The sequence below is a fragment of the Vigna radiata genome, chromosome 8, assembly GCF_000741045.1.
Source record: "Vigna radiata var. radiata cultivar VC1973A chromosome 8, Vradiata_ver6, whole genome shotgun sequence".
NCBI lineage: Eukaryota > Viridiplantae > Streptophyta > Magnoliopsida > Fabales > Fabaceae > Vigna > Vigna radiata.
Window position 1 is genome coordinate 36,381,593 of NC_028358.1, and position 20,104 is coordinate 36,401,696.

The 20,104-nt window shown below is 30.8% G+C and overlaps 2 protein-coding genes across 3 annotated transcripts; one reads left to right on the forward strand and one right to left on the reverse strand.

Annotated features, from left to right (window-relative positions):
- The first annotated feature begins 7,525 nt into the window (after positions 1 to 7,525).
- LOC111242289 (glycine-rich cell wall structural protein 2-like) lies at positions 7,526 to 8,130 on the forward strand. Its single transcript, XM_022784823.1, has 3 exons — positions 7,526 to 7,625; positions 7,700 to 7,946; positions 8,067 to 8,130. Exons 1-3 carry the CDS (start codon positions 7,526 to 7,528, stop codon positions 8,128 to 8,130), a joined length of 411 nt encoding a protein of 136 aa, XP_022640544.1.
- Positions 8,131 to 10,229: 2,099 nt separating this feature from the next.
- On the reverse strand, positions 10,230 to 18,649 carry LOC106772301 (protein BTR1). 2 transcript variants are annotated; one of them, XM_022785383.1, is made up of 9 exons: positions 18,229 to 18,649; positions 18,137 to 18,151; positions 16,885 to 17,123; positions 16,691 to 16,797; positions 16,195 to 16,388; positions 12,438 to 12,562; positions 11,090 to 11,185; positions 10,945 to 11,006; positions 10,230 to 10,813 (listed from the first exon to the last, which is right to left on the reverse strand). In XM_022785383.1, the coding sequence occupies exons 1-9, from the start codon at positions 18,314 to 18,316 to the stop codon at positions 10,717 to 10,719; spliced, it is 1,023 nt and encodes a 340-aa protein (XP_022641104.1). In that variant the 5' UTR covers positions 18,317 to 18,649; the 3' UTR covers positions 10,230 to 10,716. The 2 variants fall into 2 exon arrangements, with proteins under 2 accessions (XP_022641104.1, XP_014514112.1); XM_014658626.2 differs by lacking the exon at positions 18,137 to 18,151 and having other exon boundaries at positions 18,229 to 18,648.
- Positions 18,650 to 20,104: the final 1,455 nt, after the last annotated feature.

The following is a 20,104-nucleotide window of genomic DNA, read 5'->3' on the forward strand; positions in this document are numbered from 1 at the left end:
CACGCTTGTAATATCAAGAAAATATTATGGGTAATTAGGTCAATTAGATGTCATTTCCTTTTAATTTTCTCAATCTAGAATGAAAATTTGGATATCTCCACAAATCCATCGTGAGAGATAAAAGCATATTCATGTTAATATAATAAACAAATTCATTCCAGTGTCTATAATAAATTTGTGAAAACAAACACATGTTAATATAAGCAATCTTACTTTCACATCTTTTTCTTCTCAAATTCATTCTCAAGCATTTGCAGTCATATTCCTCTCTGGTGAACCCGAACTTATCATGAAGCTTACATTTAATGGAACTTCATCCTTACAAAATTCATAGAAAGGACAAAAAAAAAACAAAAATATATCAAAAAGAAATAACTTTTTTACGATTGAGATTATCAGAATAATTAAATTCCAAAAAAATATACAAGATTATTAGGATAACTATTTTTTTTTACGATGCAAGTCCATTGCTATTAATTTGAAAAAGCTCTCACTTTTTATATTATACATAAATTTAATTATACTCCGTTCGCTAACTTTTAAAGCTAAGCGTTCACTTTTTTTATTGAAAATTTTTGAAAAAAGTTAGAAATTTTAGAGAGATTTTTTTTCAAATATTAAAGACCATACTTTTCAAATATTTCAAGTCTTCACTTTTCAAGTTTTTAAAGAGAGGCAGTTTTCAAATGTTATATATATATATATATATATGGGGTTTGCTAACTTGCGTACGCCTATTTTTCAGTTGGTATATTTTAGTAATGTGTACCAGATTTCAGTAGACAAAAATACCCTTATATATCATGAATTCTAAGTTTTAGGGTTAAGGGTATTTTAATAATTTTTATTCTCAAAATTAAAAAAATAAAAAAAGAAACCCCAAACCCTTACCCACCTCTCTCATTCCTCTCAACCCTTTCTCTTTCATCTCTTTCACTCCAACTTTTCTCTATCATCCCTACTCTAGCCCCAATTGAAATTTTCATTCTCAAAACTAAAAAAAAGAAACCCCAAACCCTTATTTACCTCATTCACTCCTCTCAACCCTTTCTCATTCATCTCTCTCCCTCAAACATTTTCTTTGTCATCTCTGCACTAGCCCAACTAAAAAAACACTCATTATTAAACAATTTACTTTCGTAAAGAGCTGAGTCATTCACATATTCACCTTCCGAAAAAAGTTCATTCATAATCTCTTTATTTTCATTATCTTCACTGTATATATTACAGCCGACGGACACAACTTGCACCAAGACTTATGAGCATCCTTCCTTTACATTCTGAGACTACTATGTAACATTGCTATGTGACCATTTAATTTTTTTTGGTAGAAATTCATTAACTTGTTTTCCTTTACTAAAGAAAAAATAAATCAAAATACAATAAAATTCTCAACGATAAAATCAAACAATAAAAATTCTAAATCTTGAAATTTTATTTAAAATTATATAATGAAAAAATTAGGTGCTTTAATTTTTTTATTTATGTAAGTATTTTTTTCTCTAACCATAATGAGTGTTTTTTTAGTTGGGGCTAGTGCAGAGATGACAGAGAAAATGTTTGAGTGAGAGAGATGAAGGAGAAAGAGTTGAGAGGAATGAAAGAGGTGAGTAAGGGTTTGTTTTTTTTTTTAGTTTTGAGAATGAAAATTATTAAAATAAGACAAGTGTTTCTGATTTCTTTCAATTGGGGCTAGAGTAGGGATGACAAAGAAAATGTTGGAGTGAAAGAGATGAAAGAGAAANGNTTGANAGGAATGAGAGAGGTGGGTAAGGGTTTGGGGGTTTCTTTTTTTATTTTTTTAATTTTGAGAATGAAAATTATTAAAATATCCTTAATCTTAAGACTTATAATTCATGATATAAGGATATTTTTGTCTACTGAAATCTGGTACACAGCTAAAATGTACCAATTGAAAAACAGGCGTACGCAAGTTAGCAAACCCATATATATATATATATATATATATATATATATATATTTGTTTATTTCTTGGTAGAGACGTTAGAAATTCTAAAATGTTTGTTTTGACTATAGGGAACAAAAAACAAAAAGAGTATTTTTGTAGTTAGAAAATCTTTTATGTGAATTTATATTATTTTAATTAGTAAAATTAATGGTTTTAAATTTCAACATAAATGTAGTTTGATAAAAATCATTAATTATACATTAACCTTGTATTGTATGTATTATAAAAAATGATTTAAGTAAATTTTAACTACATAATATATTTATGTATTTTGAATTAGTTTTAATAAACTTGTTGAATGAAGTAATGATTGAGAGAGAGTGCGATAGAGAAGGCAATGAAAGCTTTAACCTATAATGCCTTTCTAAATCTAAAAGGTAGGTTTCATTAAAGACTCACAAGTGTAGGATGAGTGAAGGACTAAACAAAATCCTATCCATAATTATTTACTTTCAAAATTAAAGTTAGTTTATTAATCAAACTTTACTCGTTACTTTAATTTAGGTTTAAATACTAATTTGGTTATATTTTTTTTGTTGATTTTTTTTTAATTTGGTCATAGTTTATTTTTATTTTTTCTATCAAGTCTTAATTTTTATAATTTTTTTTTAATTTAGATGTCACACCCCATTAAATTTTGCACCTTAGTGGAGAACACGTGTCACACCCTATAGGTTCCCTAGGCTAGTGGGAGACAAGGAGTGCAGTGCAATTAATTCCCCATCATCATAAATCGTGTGGTAGCAAAGGGAATGGAAGTTTCATTTAATTCCCTACCTCGGTGACCGTGTGGCAGCAAGGAAGGAGGGCATTTGCAAATAGTGGATTCCACGTGGCACTACATGGAGTGTAGCACTCAAAAAGTGGAAAACAAGTGACAGTATGGGATTGGACCGTTCGGTTTTTGGGAGACAGTATTTAAAGAAGGATTTTAGAAGCTGACGCCATTTTTCTTCTGCATGCCAACTCTTCATCTTCCATCTCCAAAAAACTCACCATTTTTCTCCTCCTTCTCTCTAGAAACCTCAACCTTCTTTCTAGGATTTCAACCACTTCCTTCCCTCTCATCATCAACCTTATCCCAGATTAAATACTCCCGGTGTCAAGGGCTTTCATTTGCACCGATCAGAATCTCTATTGGACGACTTTGGATTTTTGGAAGAAACCATAGAAGTAGTACTTAGAAGCTAGCTGGAGTTAGAGGTAAGAGAAACTTATAAATTTAATTATGGTTATTTCGTATGCATGATTTTGTGAGTTTATGCTTGCTAAATGTATGATCTTGTTGTTGAGAAATGCATGTTTGATTTTTGGTATCAAATATGTCATAAGGTTATAAAACTTAGTGAAAATATGAATCTGTAATTGAAGGGTCATTAGGACTGTCCGGTTTCCCCTTAAAACAATCGATCTGGTACCTTTATGTTGAAACTTAAATATCTTGCTTGGTTAGTCGTTCGAAATTACCTATTAAAGGATGTCCAGTCTTATACTGAACGTTCGCCTTGAAGTGCTTGGTCATAGACTGAGTACTCGGCCTCATATTAACTATTTAGACGTTCGATTTATATTAGTAAGGTTTATTAAAAGTACTCAAACTTGGGAATGCTCGGTCATAGACTAGCCTTCCAATTATTGAAGTATTCGATCTCATATTAACTATTTAGAACGATCAGTCATACACTGAGTGTTCGGTTTATATTGATGATGTTTATTAAAAGTACTAGGTCTTATACCAGTACTTGAATTCTTAAAACGTCCGGTTTATAATATTATTTATTTGAAAAGTGCTCGGTCTTACACTGACACTTAATTTCCTAAAGAGCGTCCGGTTTTGTACTGACACTCGCTTTGTTGAAGACAACTTCTGTTATCCTAAGGCATTTGGCTCAATTTGTAAATTGCTCGATATTTCTTAAAGGTCAACTAGTCGATGACTGTTCATTCCTTCTCGTGTATTAATTATATTCCTTGGCTTTCAATAGCGCCTGGTATTCTTCTTTATTAAACCGTTCCGTCACCTGATGGAACCCTTATGGTATTCATCTGCCTTTGACCATTCGGTCATTTGTTGAATCCCTTGATACTCGGTCTTCTTATCACTATTCGGTCCTTTGTTTACAGTAATACCTATATACAAAGAATTATTTTTCTAAATAAATAATTGGTGTTGGATGGTATTGAAACGAGAAAGAATTGAAGTTATTATATGTAAGAGTATTCCAAGGAGGAATATCTCATGATTTGGAATTGATTTGGTAAAGTATGACTATGATCAGACTCAGTTCTGCTCTATCCTGATATTTCGTGATTACGCCTTCTCAAATAGAGAAGGGTAACTCATGCGTGGGAATGACAGGAGGTCCTTTAGCCTGATATTTCTATACCGAGGTGGTTCCACTAGACTAGCCTCGGGTGGTGGTCTGTTGAGTGTATCCCAGCCAGGTCCACCCGGGTGCAGAGAGCGGCGAGCTACATAGTTCATACCGTCCGAGCAGAGTCTAGAAAGATTGGTCATGATAGTTTTTGAATGATTTACTTGGATTATTGATGTATTTGAAATGTATGTGAAAATGATTAATTAAATTTACATAAGCTTACCCTTATTATCCTCTCTTGCCTATGTCGTCGTTCGGTATCTGAACCGTCCGGATTGTTCTCTTCACTGCAATGATCATCCTTTTGAGTGTGAGCAGAGGGTGATCGTGAAGATATATTGGAAGATGCCCTACAACCAGAGCAACCTTTGGGCATCATGCCGGAAAGCTATGCAGGACCTTTCGGTCCTTAGTTTAAGTTTTACTTTTATCCTGTGTATCTAACCGTCCGGTTTATAAGTATTTTGTAAAACCGTTCACTATAGTTCTGTAAAATGTGTCAGACTCTTAACTGTTGTACAGTTTTTAATTCTACGCATTATTTCTTTTTCTTTATCCACCTAACCGCTTATCTCCTACTTTTCTGTATTATTATTTATGTTAACTCCTTAAATAAATTAATTATAGCTTTTGTTATATATTTATTGGGATGTTACATTAGACATTTTTTTAAAAGTTTTTAAATAGTTAATGATATATAAATAAGACATATCTAATGTTAATTTATGATTATTTTTTTTGTTTTTTTTTTAATTTTTTAAAATATTTTAAAAAATGTTTTATATGTCAAGTCATCGTTATGATATGCAATAATAATAGTTTCATGTCTAAATATCATTATCTTATATTTAAATTAGTTTTAAATTTCACTATTTTTGTTTAATTCAATTTTAAACTTTTTTTAAATATTATTTTTTTCTTTTTGTCCGTGTTGAACAAAAATTTAATTTTTTATAAATATTATATTTTCATTTTATTAAAATTTATGTTTTATTAAATATTTTTAGATTTATTTTAAAGTCAATTTTAATTAAATTATTAAAGTATAATTATTAAATTTTTGTTTATTTTTGTTATATATAAAAAATGTTAGAGTTGTCTTAAAATTATGTTAGACTTCATTAAAAAAAAAAGGGTTAGAATTTATTTAAAAATAGAGGAAAATTTTTCATTATTTTTAAACTAATAAAAATGTGAATTTTAAAAAAGTTTTAATATAATATTTATATAAAATAATTTATGTTTATTGAAAAATTTGTCCATCAATAATAAGTTATATAATTAACCATAAATATTAGTGATGAAAAAATTTATTGATAATAAAATATATATTATCAACAGAGTTATTAACAAATTTTTTTATTTATAATAAATCTGTTAATAATTAAAATTTTAAAATTTGTCAATAATTTAAATTTAACAACAAATTTATTTTTAATTAGTCGATAATTTTAAAATTTTTTACAGTGTTATGACTGAACAAAATAACATTAAAATATAATTTTTGAATTATTTTTATAATGTTAAATATCAGTAGCTTTTATTTTTAGTAATTAAGTATATTTCACTTATAAAAATTAAAGTAATTAATATAATTTATATTATTTTATGGGGTCATAATGCAATACTTGATGCAAGCATAAATAAAAACATATGAAAACTAATATCATCTATAACAATTTATTAAATGAATTTATTATATTAGATCAAACATATTTTTATATTATCTTTTCACTTTAAATATAATACAAGTACAACGATTACATAATAAAAAAATATATGTATATCAAAAACACACTGAGATTCAATAAAGCCTAAATTCTTAATAAAAGAGAAAAAAAAGTTAATCCTTTTATTTTTGTTTATAACATTCAAGATTTAGATTTAATAAGTTTTATAATAATGTAACAATATAAATCATGTTATTTAAAAGTTATATTATTTTTAATTAATCACAAAAAAGATATACTGGTTTCTTTACTATAAGTTGCATGCAAATTTATTATATTCTTTTTTATCAGATTTGTTAACATTTCATTTTATAGTGAATATTTTATCTATTTTGATTTTATTTTACTGTTCCCATTTTTTTTTATGTGTAAATTGTCTATAGAATTTATATTCATTTCTTACTCTCAATTAAATAAGATACTCATATTATTATTTTTTATTTTGAATACATTAACCGATTTATTTATTTTTTTGTCAAATATTTATTGTTTATTTACTATCTTTTAACTTTAAATGTTATTGTACTTTCTTCTTTCTTAAAAAGTAATTATTAAATCCATTTATCTTTTTTCTGCATACTTTAATTAATTTACTATAGATATTATATGATTTCAATAATATTTTACATATAAACATTTTCTTATCAAATAAAAATTTTATTTTGTCAATCACATTTAAAAAATAGTTTTTTTGTTTGGAATTTTATATCATGAATAAAAGAAGTGATCGAAAATTATTCAATAAAAATACTTCAAAAAGCATTATTCGATGAAATAAAAGGTTTATCTGTATTTAAGTTTTGTTAAAGAATTTCCAGTAATTTATGGATTTTTATGTGGGTTTTGATGTGTGAACATATTGACCAAAATGGACGCGGCTGGTTGACTTCATCAACTTAAAACCAGCAAAAGTTAAGTCCAAAGTGGAACTAAATTATTTCACATGTCAAACTTTTTTTTTTTCATGACTCAACGAACAGATTTTAAGGAGTAATATTTAAATTTATTAGTTTATTTAAATTTATAATTAAAATAATATTTAAAATAGATCAATAAAAAATGTTAATTATTAAAAAATTGTTAAAAAAAACTTTTTGTTTTAAGAAAGAGGGAATTTCATGGTCTGTTTTTAAAGTATTTGACTGAAAAATTAGAATATATATGACAGAGATGGAAAGAGAGATTCCAATGGTGGAAGTGGGAGTGGAAGTGCAATGGCGGCAGCACTATAAGGAATCCTCTGCAACACGTTACTTAAAAATAATGATGAAATGCAATAGTAACTGGTTAGGTGTTAAGCAAAGGAAGCTGCTAGAAAAAGATTTAGCTTTTTTCTACTTTGCAAACTCTATATATACCCTTTTCTTGCCTCAAACTCCTCACATTTCAATCAGAATAAATCATCACATTTCTCATTTTCACCATTCGCAAAACTTGATTAGCTGATCATGGCAAGCTCCAAACTCTTAGGGGTTGCTTTCATTGCTTTGTTTCTTCTTGACCTTGCATTTGCTGCCAGAGTCCCAGAGGGATTTTTTGCCGGAAGAGGTGGCGGTGGAGGGGGGGGGGTGGCGGCGGTGGTAATGGACGTGGTTCTGGGTATGGATCAGGGTATGGCTCAGGTGGGGGTGAAGGGTTTGGCGGAGGAATAGGTGGGAGTGGTGGCGGTGGTGGAAGAGGAGGAGGTGGTGGTGGAGGTGGAGGAACGGGTGGTTCTGGGTACGGGTCCGGATCAGGGTATGGATACGGGTCGGGGTCAGGGTCTGGCTCCGGGATTGGTGGTGGAGGAGGAGGTGGAGGTGGAGGAGGTGGTGGTGGAGGTGGCGGAGGAGGTAGCAATGGAGGTTCTGGGTATGGAAGTGGATCGGGGTATGGTTATGGATCGGGTTGGGGTGGAGGAGGAAATAATGAGCTCCCTTAAACTAAGAAATGATTTTGCTTTATATGATATAATATAATAGTTATTGACATGTTACATGTGATTTCCAGAAATAAATTGCAGTGTGATCACTTGGTGATGATGGTTGCTGCTTCATGCTTGTCTGCTAGATGATATTAGATAGATTTCTTGATTAATTGGGTATCATTATATTTAATGGAAGTTCATCTTTACAAAATTCATAAAAAGTCAAGGAACGTCTACGTTCAATTCTTCATATATATAAGCAACAAAGAAATTAAAAGATAATGTTTCATTTAAAGAATGAGATGGAATTGTTCTGAGACCCTCAGATAAACAAAAATATATAAAAAAGAAAGAACTTTTTTATGGTTGACATTAGCACAATAATTAAACTCCAAAAAGAAATACAATATTATTTTAGGATAACTATTTTTTTTACTATGCTTGTCCAATGCTATTAACTTGAAAAAGCTCCCACTTCATATTTTACATAAATTCATGCTCCATTCGCTAACTTTTAAAACTTAGGCGCATTGACTAATGCCGTTTCAAAATACCATTGTATGACATGGTTGTGTTAAAATATTGTTTAATTATGATGAGTAAATGTATCATTCTGCAAAAGAAGAATATCAGTTCATGATAACAAAGAAGTAACAAAGTTCATGAGTTGTCAACATTTTCTACTTGTATGCTGCTTTTGGAGTTGGTCTTTTTTGTCGGAAGTGGAGTGCAGAATGCCCATTTGTATGAAGAGAATTACAAGAATAGAGAGCTTCACATATTGAAATGTTTCATGCAGCAAGCTATTTGCTGGGTTGTAAATAAGTCAATACCGAGGACCATATTCGAAATTGACCATACAATTTCTTCCACTTGCATACATACCCAAGATAATTTTCATCATAATACAAAATCAGTGCCGTATTGCTAAATTGTCATTACTCTATTGCATGGTTAACTACAAACCATTTCATATTTATTATTTAATTGACCAAACAATTAATATGACACCATGAAAAAATATTAAACAACGATTCAAGAATAAGCAAGACATTTATCACTTTATTTAAAAAAATGTTATACTAAAATTTAATCTTATTAAAAATAATCACAATCTCATTTTATTATGAACTTGATTCCCTTTGTCTAAATCTAAAAGAAAGTTTATCTCCCCCTCAATTCACTATTATGTAACATTTTATAACTCTAGGTCCAATTACAAGTAATTTAAAATTTTGTAATCATAATTCTGATGCTTTATGTGGTTATGCCAAACGTGGAAAGTACATATAGACAAACTATATAATTGCGGACAGCAGTATGGTTGCATTGGCATGGATAATGTCATATATTTTCGTAATGAAAAAAAAATCATGTCTATCTTCTTTAAACAATATTCCTCAACCAAGCTTCATCAATTATTATCTGCTCAGTTAATTATAATCTTAACAAAACTTCTTATGCAACTAGATTCGACTATCAAAGCTATCATTTAAAGTTAATATCCTAATTATTACAACTTCAAATATTTAATAAGATTTATTAATTCTCTATACTGTTATAGCTTCAAATACTTTCAAATTATTCTTCATCAAACTGAAAATTTATTTTACTTTCTGTAAGGCAATATTCCTTCCTTAGTTTACTATAAACTAAAATACACGCACTGATAATTTTATCTTAAGCACGAAACATTTTTTTTGCATTTACAAACCAATCTTTTACTTCACTAGGATCATAAGCATATCATATTCCATCCGAGAAGCAGAAGTGAAAGTAATGCATGACTGTTCTTTGTCTCTTTATGATTGTATTATATAGCAGGAAAACAAATGGTCTAGACTTAACAAGTATAGACACGCATGAAGTGGTCATAATTAACTAATTTCTTTCCACAACTCAGAGAGTAACGTTTAACCTTAATATTTTGAAGACCAAAGAAAAATCCGGGATGACGATTAACTTTTTGAAAAGAATAAACATGGATAATCAATACATAAAAAATAAGATAATGAATAATAGCTTATGCAGAAAACCTTAGTTGTATAACAACAAACCTTTAAACATATCTGACGGGTTAGTTTTATTTTAAGAAAAGAACATAATGCTTTTGTCGGTGCACTTTCTTCGAAAACTGTACAAAGGCAAACATGCAGTTAAAAAATAATCAGCATAACCTGTTGCAAATGCCTCAACACTGATACACAGTTTAAGAAAGAAAAGACTTTATTTAGCTAAAAAGAACATCCGAAGGCGAAAAACTGCTATTGAGATATTCTAATACATAGCGTCTAGTAAATCGTCAACTTTAGAAACACAATTCGGGCTTGAGGTTCTAACAACTCACAAGTGAATTCTTGATTCTCAAATGCTATCACAAAATAATTTTCAAATCCTATCTCAGGCTAGTGATTGAGGACACAGATCATATAAGACATTAGCACCTGTTGACTTACAAAAAAAAAAAGAATTTAGTTCTAAATACTACACTTTGGAAATGAGCGTGAACTTTCCAATCGAACTTGTCTGTTGATGGGGTTTGAGAAGAAATTCTATAAGACCGCTCTCAATTCAAGAAAAAAAATTCCTGCCCTCTCCCGCTACAATAAAGACCTCCAAAGGTATATCATGTGATGATAATTTATGTAAACAAATCCCAAAATTCAGCAAATGTATAAGCAATTAGCAAGCAGATTCACTAAGCATCTAATAGCAGACAAGTGCACTTGCAAACTACTCAATCACCCTCTCACTAGCATAAGCAACCTTCTGCAATATCATAGATTCAGCTGTACGAATAGCTCTCTGGGCTCCTGTTATGGTAACCTTCCTGTAATAAAAAAGCACGCACACGTATAAAATATTTACGGTTTTACAGATATTCTGTCAGGCATTTGCTTAATAATTTTTGTTATACTAGGATATGAAGCAAAGAAAAATCTTGAGTGAACAAATTCCCACCTCTCAGTTGTTCCAGAAATGTAATCACCTCTATCTGATATCTTTATCCTCGCCCCACTAACCTGAAAAGCAGACGTCACTCGAGTTAGTTTATTGTATTAGTAATCACAATAAATACATAGGAATGCTGTTAGGCGTAACAAACCTGACTAATTTCCATAATATTCCTTCCACCACGACCAACAACCAATCCTATATGCTCATCTGCAACACCCATGGTCACCGAGTTACTCCGCTCCTCCTGGAACAGAAGAGAATGTAAGTCAAACTGACCAAGCAAATCACTGCATGAGGATGCAAGGATTTAAAGTTAATCTCATTCACCACTGATTATATATAAAATCTGACGATAACATGTTGATTAAGGAAAAAATAATATAGATATTGTAAGAAATGTGAGCCAAATATGGTAACAGATCTCTCAAGCTTGAGATTCAATAATTTTTTTTATTTGACAAACTATTCTATGTTTACGATTTTAATATTGTTATTATGTTTATTTTCAAGTCTCATAAAGTAGTATTTACATATATTTACACACACCGATAGAAACTGGTGTCTGAACTAAAAGACAGAATAGGGACGAAATCTCCATTCTACAGAAAAGAGCACACACTGCACAACAGTTTAGAGTCTGCAGTTCCTAATGCCCAAATTACTTCATGCTCTCAACTGACAGCATAAAATCCCTCAAACCTCATCCTATTTATATACAGCTACCGGTCTGCTAACATAAATCACTCTTACAGGGACTAATCAATTACAGGGCCACTCCCATTCTTTCTAACATAACCCCTGGTATTTTTTTACCGACTAATCTAACTAACTGCACACACACCTGCATACTCATGCAAACCAAGCAGGTCCAAAATCGCCTGAAATGTTGGACTGATAGGTTCAACTCATTGGACTGTCAGAGCATCCTAACTTCGAACAAGGTTAGCATTTTAACTAATGTTGATAAAAAACCATATATAGCTAGATTAAAATCACAATTTATAGCGTAGTGAAATAAATTTTAACTTCATTCTCGGCCTTTATTTTAGCATCTAATCAACTCTGGAGTCTTAGTACAAAGGCTTAATTAGATACGCTATAAATCCTTGCACACATACTATTTTTGTTTTTTGTCCCTAGACACTTTTGGTCCCTCATGTTAGCATCTGTGGAGAAAACCTGTTTTGGAGAAAACCTGTTTTAGCGGACAGAGTTCCATCGTTAATGGCCGCAAGTGCCACGTCATCAAATGATGTCATCAAGTGCCAAATCACAAAAATGGCATGTCATTAAAAAGGTTACGTGAATATCACGTTTTTTAAAGTGTCATGTCTTCACGGATTTTAAAAAAAAAAATTTGACATATTCACAAGGATTAAAAACAAATTAATATAATTTAAAATCCTTCATTATTCTTGTGTGTGTGTGTCTGAAAACTTGGCAACTTACAACATGAAAAACTTCAAACAAGATTAAATCAATGGTAAGTGAAGAACCTTGCTATTCTGGAACTTAGCTCCGGCACCATTTGGTCTGTAATTCACTGCATTGTATGCAGGTGGTGCAACAGATGGAAGCACATATGTGTATGGAACACCCTGATAACCCGAGAAGTATACACCTGATGTTTAAGTTAAAAATTTTAATTAGGATCAAACTCATCAATTATGATTCCTTACAAAACACGACTACTTATACAAAGCACAGCATTTTAAATCTTCATTTTCACAGCCATAAAAAAGAGAACCTGGCTTTAAAATACAAAATTACCAAAAAAAAAAAGCATATTTGAGGTATACTTTCTACTCTACTGTAGCTTTGTTAGAGATCCATGATTGCATATTGCTATTTTGTTTCAATAAATACCACTGTTAGAGATATAATCCAGAATTGAGCGTCAGTCCAACAGGTTAAGTACTTGGTCGAATTGGACAGTTGATTCTAACATGATATCAAAGAATCTGGCTAGGATGAAGTGACCATTATATCCTTGCCAATCTCAGTATGTATAATTAAACTAATTTTCAGAACTAAGTGGAATTTACATTGACCACAATTCAGGCCAAGAGGCAATAAATGAAGATTAATAATTTAATGTGAACAATGCATGACTCACCTTATCAAAGTTACAAATTCTCTAATTTACAAGACCAATTCACTAGAACGAGGTACGGGAAAACAACAAACGGGAAGAACTTGCCTCATTATAGAAGAAAAAAAAAACCTATTTCTTTTCATACAGTTCCTTAGAGAAAATCAATTAGGAAACCAACTCGCACATCAGGACAGAGCATCGTGTTAAAAATTGCAATAAGAAACAAAAAAATCGTTTTTCCTGCAAAACATTTATGCAAATATGAGTTTGATAATCAGTACTGCAATAAATATAAATAATAATGCTACCAAGAAAATCTATGACTAAAATTTGGAAATGATGACTTCCAAATCATGGTTGTGCAGATCCAAGCCACACAAAGCATAGTTAGTATGTGCACTACGTGAAGCAAGATACAAGTTTAAAGGACCATACAATTCAAGCAAATTAGCCAGTATGTTTCTAGCTAAATACAAGATTAAAGCCGAATTCACAGTCATTCAGAATTAAAACATTGATCTGATCTCAAACAGATACCAACAACAATGATACAACTCCAGTACACATAAAAAAAGGATAGAAATTAAAATACACAATTTCGAACCATACAGTATAACCTTAACATTGTCACCCGAAAGCAGATCAAGTTATGAGAGCATTAAGTTAACGAGGAATACGTTTCATAGTCAATTGCATACTATCCTGACAATGTCTCAGATTTAAGCCTAACTAACTAAGCTCGGTTTCTCGATAACATATTTTATCATCCCATATTAACACTAGCTCGGAATCGATCCAAACCAGCAGCTCCTTCCTGGATAAAACAGAGACAGTGCTTGAATAAGTGGGTTTTTAGCTCCTCGTTTTCAAGTAGTTAATCATATCACCTCACTTCCTCAAACTATAGTAAATTTTGTGGTTGCCACCCAAACCAATACCTAGCTTTTGACCTGAATAGGAATATTTTTTATCTTCTTTACAAGCCTAAGTAGTTTTCCATAGTATTCTAAAGCAACTGGCCAGTGATGCCATTGCACCACAAGTTATAAACTACATGATGAAAGGTGATATGGATGATTGGAAAAGTAATATAAAATAAGTAGCATTTTTTACCATAAAAAATGCAAATATGTTATCAAGAAAACGTGCACGTACACCTATTGATTTAATAATATATAGAGAAAATATTCACATGTTATTATGGTTGACGTCAGTATAAGATGAAGAAATATCTTCAATTTATAGTATTGCTAAAAACAATTAATAATAGAAATCTGAAAAATTATAGACATTAAAATTTTCAATGATATAATTTTTTTCATACTATCAGTTTAGACAATCATTATACACCAACAATCAGATTAATTACAGAGCATGAGAGAATTTAACTTTCATTTTATTAATTTTAATTCACTGCACTTAAAGTTCCGTAACTTTATTTACAACGAGAAAATATACTGATGGTTTATTTTGAAATTATGTGAACACAAACAGCAAGAAGTCAGTAGCATATATCTATGTGCATAATATATGTGCAAAGCAGTACAAGTGTGAATACAAACATAAAAGAATGATATAAAAATGTTTCGTATAAAAAGTAGCTGACAAAGTAGTGAGTATGAAGAATAAATGGAAAGTGAAGAGGTAATAATAAGTAAATAAGGATTTAAAAAATCATTTCATTTCAAAACACGTCAATTTTACATAATTACTCTCAAGGTTATGAAAATATACCCAGTCATTGAAGAAACACTGCTTCAGAATTTAATGGTTAACATGGCCAAACAGACGCATAATTAAACTGCGTGTGTGTGAGTATAGAGAGAGGGATTTTGATTACCCAAAGACAGACGGGCCATCAGTTTGGTCCTATGACGAAAAATGCACCAAAATAGTCCTCCAATGGCAATATTGATAAACAAATTTTTAGTATCATTTTCTAACATTAATTTTTTCCTACAAAAGGAACAACTTGATGCAAAAATTTAGTATTGGAATTTATTAGAAAACGAAATCAAAGGCTACATATCTCTGTAGGAGCAAACTAGATTTCTATTGATTGATACACACACTAATAATTAAAATTGTAATTCACACACACACATCGACCATTTATACCAATTACTAAGCAATAACTATATGCATGCTTCAATATGAATCTACAGTTTTTTTAATCAATATAGTCGAAATTGGATGTATCCAATTCTAGGAATGAATATAGCAGTTGGCATCAAAAAGACTATCTGATTACGTTATTAGATTTCCTTCATACTACTTCTCTCCAATGAATAGTTTAAACCCATTTAGCAACACAGTTTATCACGTCCTCTTAAATTTTCTTCTCTTTCTAATAATTTTCCCTACAAATATCAGGTGCAGTAACAGCAAGAGCTTCTAACAAGTAACCAAAGATGCAGCCATTGGTGCAGAACTAACTAAAGAACTGATAGGCATTGTTCACCACTAAATGTTTGAACAGATCTCGCTCAATTCAAAACTTCTTCAATAGTTTGAATTATTTAAAGGTTTATGATTATAAAACCTGACTAGATCACCGAAGCTGGGTAGATGACCAGTTACAGGTTGAACTGGACAGTACAGTGGAGTTTCTGAACTCTGAAGTATGCATAATTTTGTCATTTACAATTTTTCCTACACAAGTCTTGCTCAGTTGTACCAATAGGTATTGGAAATGTATTATGTTAGAATCTTCAAATGTTATACTATAAAATAATATGTTATAAACTTCAAATGTTATATTATAAAATAATATGCTACTCAAAGTTGAAGAGGGGACATTCTCCCAGCATGGCTATCCTTTAACCAGACGAGGAAGTAGAGCGACAGATGGGTGCATCTCATTGATTCAAAACAAAAAAGGTAAAATGTACAAAAGCATAAACTAAACTAAAAAAAATGAACATGATATGACAATTCAAGTAAGGCCTCATTTACTCTCTCCCTGCAACGTAGAAGACCACAATTGTATATTTCCATACATATAGAAAAACAGATGATAGAAGATATATGGGTAATTTTAGCATCAGCAATTACTTCCATTGTCCATATTAGGTTCTCCAAAATTAAATATACATGACGTAGTAGCAAATCCACAAATGGAGAACAGATATTGCACTATATGAACAAGTGTCACTAACCGGGATATGAAAATGGAGAATTCATGGACTGTGCATACTGAGGATCTTCAGCTAACTTAGAAACAATTAATTCAATTGCACGTATCTGTTCCTCGAGAGTTCCTGTCAGGGTAACTAGCCTATCGTTCTGTCCATAGTAATTATTATCTTGAGGAGATATCTTAATGCCAGCCTGAGAATCTTCAATAAATGATCTAATCAATGGAAAAAAAGTAAAGCTAAGTTTTTTTATCTCAGTCTATGATAATGAATAACATTAAAATAGAGAAAGGTTCGAACAGTGAAAATAACAGTTGAACTAACAAGAACTAAGGGAAATAGAAGCTCAGGCAACAAAGAACCAGCATCCATCAAGAAAATATAACCAGTTGAAATCAAGATATATCAGAATAGTAAATAAAAAAGGCAAGCATCAAAGACTACTTATATAGAACAAATTTTACAAACATGGCAAACAAGTAGGCCTCATAAAGACAACAAAGAAGAGTGATGATACCTAATGGTTGCACCTCCCTTTCCGATTATTCCACCACATGAACCATTGGGAACAATAAGTTTCACTTTAGTTTTAGGCTCGGCATCATTGTCATCCTCGCTATGAAGCTAATCACAGGTAGCAAAATAATTTCAGAAGCATGCAGGACATCTGTTCTTCAAACAACTAATAAAAATCTACATCATAGAAATTACCTCACTGAGCAGCTTAGAAAGAATAAGTCCAACAGCTGTTAGTATTTCATTTATCGCACCAGATACCATGATAATCCTATCAGTAGTTCCAGGAAAGAATTCATGATTACGTGACAACTGGATTCGTGCTCCAGATTGTGACTGAAACTCGGTGATAGTTGAACCACCCTTTCCAATGACTGAACCAGCCGCAGAATTTGATACAAGAAACCTAATATATGTTGGCTTTTCCTCAGAATCTGAAAAACGTAAACATGAAATTAATAACAGAATTAATTTAAAACTTTTACATGCTCACAAATCAAAGTATAATTGATGCAGTTAGGAAAAACTTCTAATTCAAATATTAGAAAATGAGAGTAAAAAAACACGCACGAGTCTTGGAAAAAAATTTAATTACATAATTTCACGTAGGCATTTTACAAATCACACTAATACATTTTTTCAAACAATATACAACAAGGGAAGAGCACATACTTTCACACTTATTTAATTTAAATAAGCAGCTTTAAGATACCCGAACAAAGGATGGGAAAGTTCCTCTGTCTCTCATACTCAGAAACACGAGTCGGTAATGATTTAAATTTTCTAACGTCATAATTCACATAAGCATTCCATAACATAATTCATTTCTCCGAAATTTATATTAAAACACAATTTGTCTCAGCGTAAGCAAGGACGCCTCCCTTCGACCCTTACTGAAAAAAAAAATTGAGACAAACTCGATTCTGAATTCTCTCCACCGATACCATACAGAATCTTAGAAACTTTTTGGCAAAGCAACGACCAAAGCGAAATTTCAGACTTCGTAACTGCATGCAGAATATGCCCCAAATTTATTGAAACTGAAATAATTCCCAACCTTTCTCGAATATAAATTGTTTTCGAAAAAGTCCCGTTAGCTTCAATGACATCAAAAGGACAACAAAAAAATAGTATTCCCTCTACCTTGCTTGGTATCTCCAAAATTAAAAACCAAAGAAAAGAATAAAGACGGAATAATTACTCCACTCACAAACCATAATAATAACAATCATTCAATTACCAAAACAACAGAAGTTAAAAAAAGTAAAACCGAAAATCACATCCACACACGACACAATAACACTTCTACTTCACTGATTTCGTAACAGGAAAAGAGAAACAGAATCTAAATCTAGCGTTAAACAGCACTGAAGCTCCATTGTTATGAATTAGGGTTGGGAATAAAGGCGTTGACCGTGGAATAGCTGGCCGACATTCAGTCACTAACCTACATTATTGTCCGCTGTAAAGAGCAAGGTTAAGCGAAACGAAAGAAGGAAAGCGATAGAGAGAGAAAACAGATCGGATCGGATCAGATACCTAGCGAAGGCGATTTAGGAGGAGGCGATGCAGCGTGCTTCCTCGGTCCCTCGGGAGAAGACACGTAGGAAGATTCCGTTGACTCCATTCTCCTTCTTCCTCAGCTTCTTCTACAACAACGACAATGAAAACCTCTTTCTCCTTCCTGAGAAAGAGAGAGAGAGATAGAGATTATATACGATGAATGATTCAGAAAGAGAGCGAGAACAGGGAGCGCAAGTGTTTCATGTGAATGACGCAACGTGAGGATTGTGAATTATGAGAGAATTAAGGGAGTGGAAACGGAAGAGTGAGTGGGTGGAAGCGTAGAGAAGAGAAGAAGGTGCAGCAGTTCTGCTTGCTACATATCCAACGTGACCTTTGTCTCTCTCTATCTCTCTGCGTTGTTGTGTTGTGTATGTGTGATGTGTCAATATGCGTGTTCTGAGGTGTGAGTCGGTGTATTCGGAACCGGATCCTCCCCAGCACTCTCTAGCATCTTGTTAACCGTTCGATGAAATGTAATAAATGGTTAAGATTAAAATATATTTCCTCTTATATATTTAAAAGTTTTTATTTTATTATAATTTTAAAATAAAAAATACTTTCAATAAATAAGATATTAATTATAAAATTTAAACATTTAAGATATTAAAAACATCAAATATTAAATATGTACTATCTTTGAAAGAGTTTAACATTTAAAGAAAGAGAAGTCCTGAACTCTTATAGGAATATTCTTTTTAAATGGTAAAATATGTTTTTCTTCTTTTGAAATCTTTAAAATTTAATTTTAAAAATGTCACACATTATAAAAAATGATATTTGTTTGTAGTTTGATTAATTTTAAAACATCTCACTTTATATCTCTTAAATGATTTTGATGATATTTTGATCTAACGGTATACAGGATGTGGTGGAGGAGTGAAGAGAAAATTGGATGGGTAATCCCTTGCTTCTATTTTCTATTCAGCGTTCTGCGCTAACTAATATTATTTCACTCCCCACATCCTGTTACAGCATGGCCTTGTTGGCCATGACTAGGGCGTAACCACTATTTTTAATTATTGATTGTTTAAGTTTCAAAAAATATATTATTAAATGAGTTAGAAACACTATTAATGATATTAATTAATAATTATAACGAAATTGCCTTATTTGACCTGCATACTTTATTCAAATTGATTACCCACTTTATTATTTATCATTAATAGTAAACTGGACAAAACATTATTAATCACCAGTTTAATCAACAGTTTCAAAAAAAACTGTCCTGATCTTGATTAGGGATGTCAAAAGATAAGTTTGGTTATTTAATTTAAACTTAATGTTATGTTTTTGATAAATTTGAAAATATTTTTCTCTTACATTTTTGTCAGTTGATTGAATTTTTTAAAATTTTAAAACCTTTTAAACAAGTTTCAACTATTAGATTTTTTTTTTTTTTAACTATGTGAGGGCAATGTCATATATTATATCCATTAAATATCTTTATAATTCCAGAATTTAAAAATTCGTATTTATTTTAAATGATACATTCATATTTTTAAATTTTAAAAATAGATAAATATAATCATTTTATTTTAAAAGGTGATAATTTTTTACAGCTATTAAATGATGTTTTAAAATAAGTATTTAAACTCTAACATGTCAAATTATATAAACAATTTAAAGATGCACTTCAAAATACATAAAAAAAAATATTAATGTAAGTGAGTAATAAGAAGCATATGTATTATTTTTAAAATTTTGTAACTAAACTAAATTAAAGTTTAAAAAAAGAAAATTAAATTTAATGATAAAATTATAAAATTATAAAATTATAAAATTATAAAATTATAAAATTATAAAATTATAAAATTATAAAATTATAAAATTATAAAATTATAAAATTATA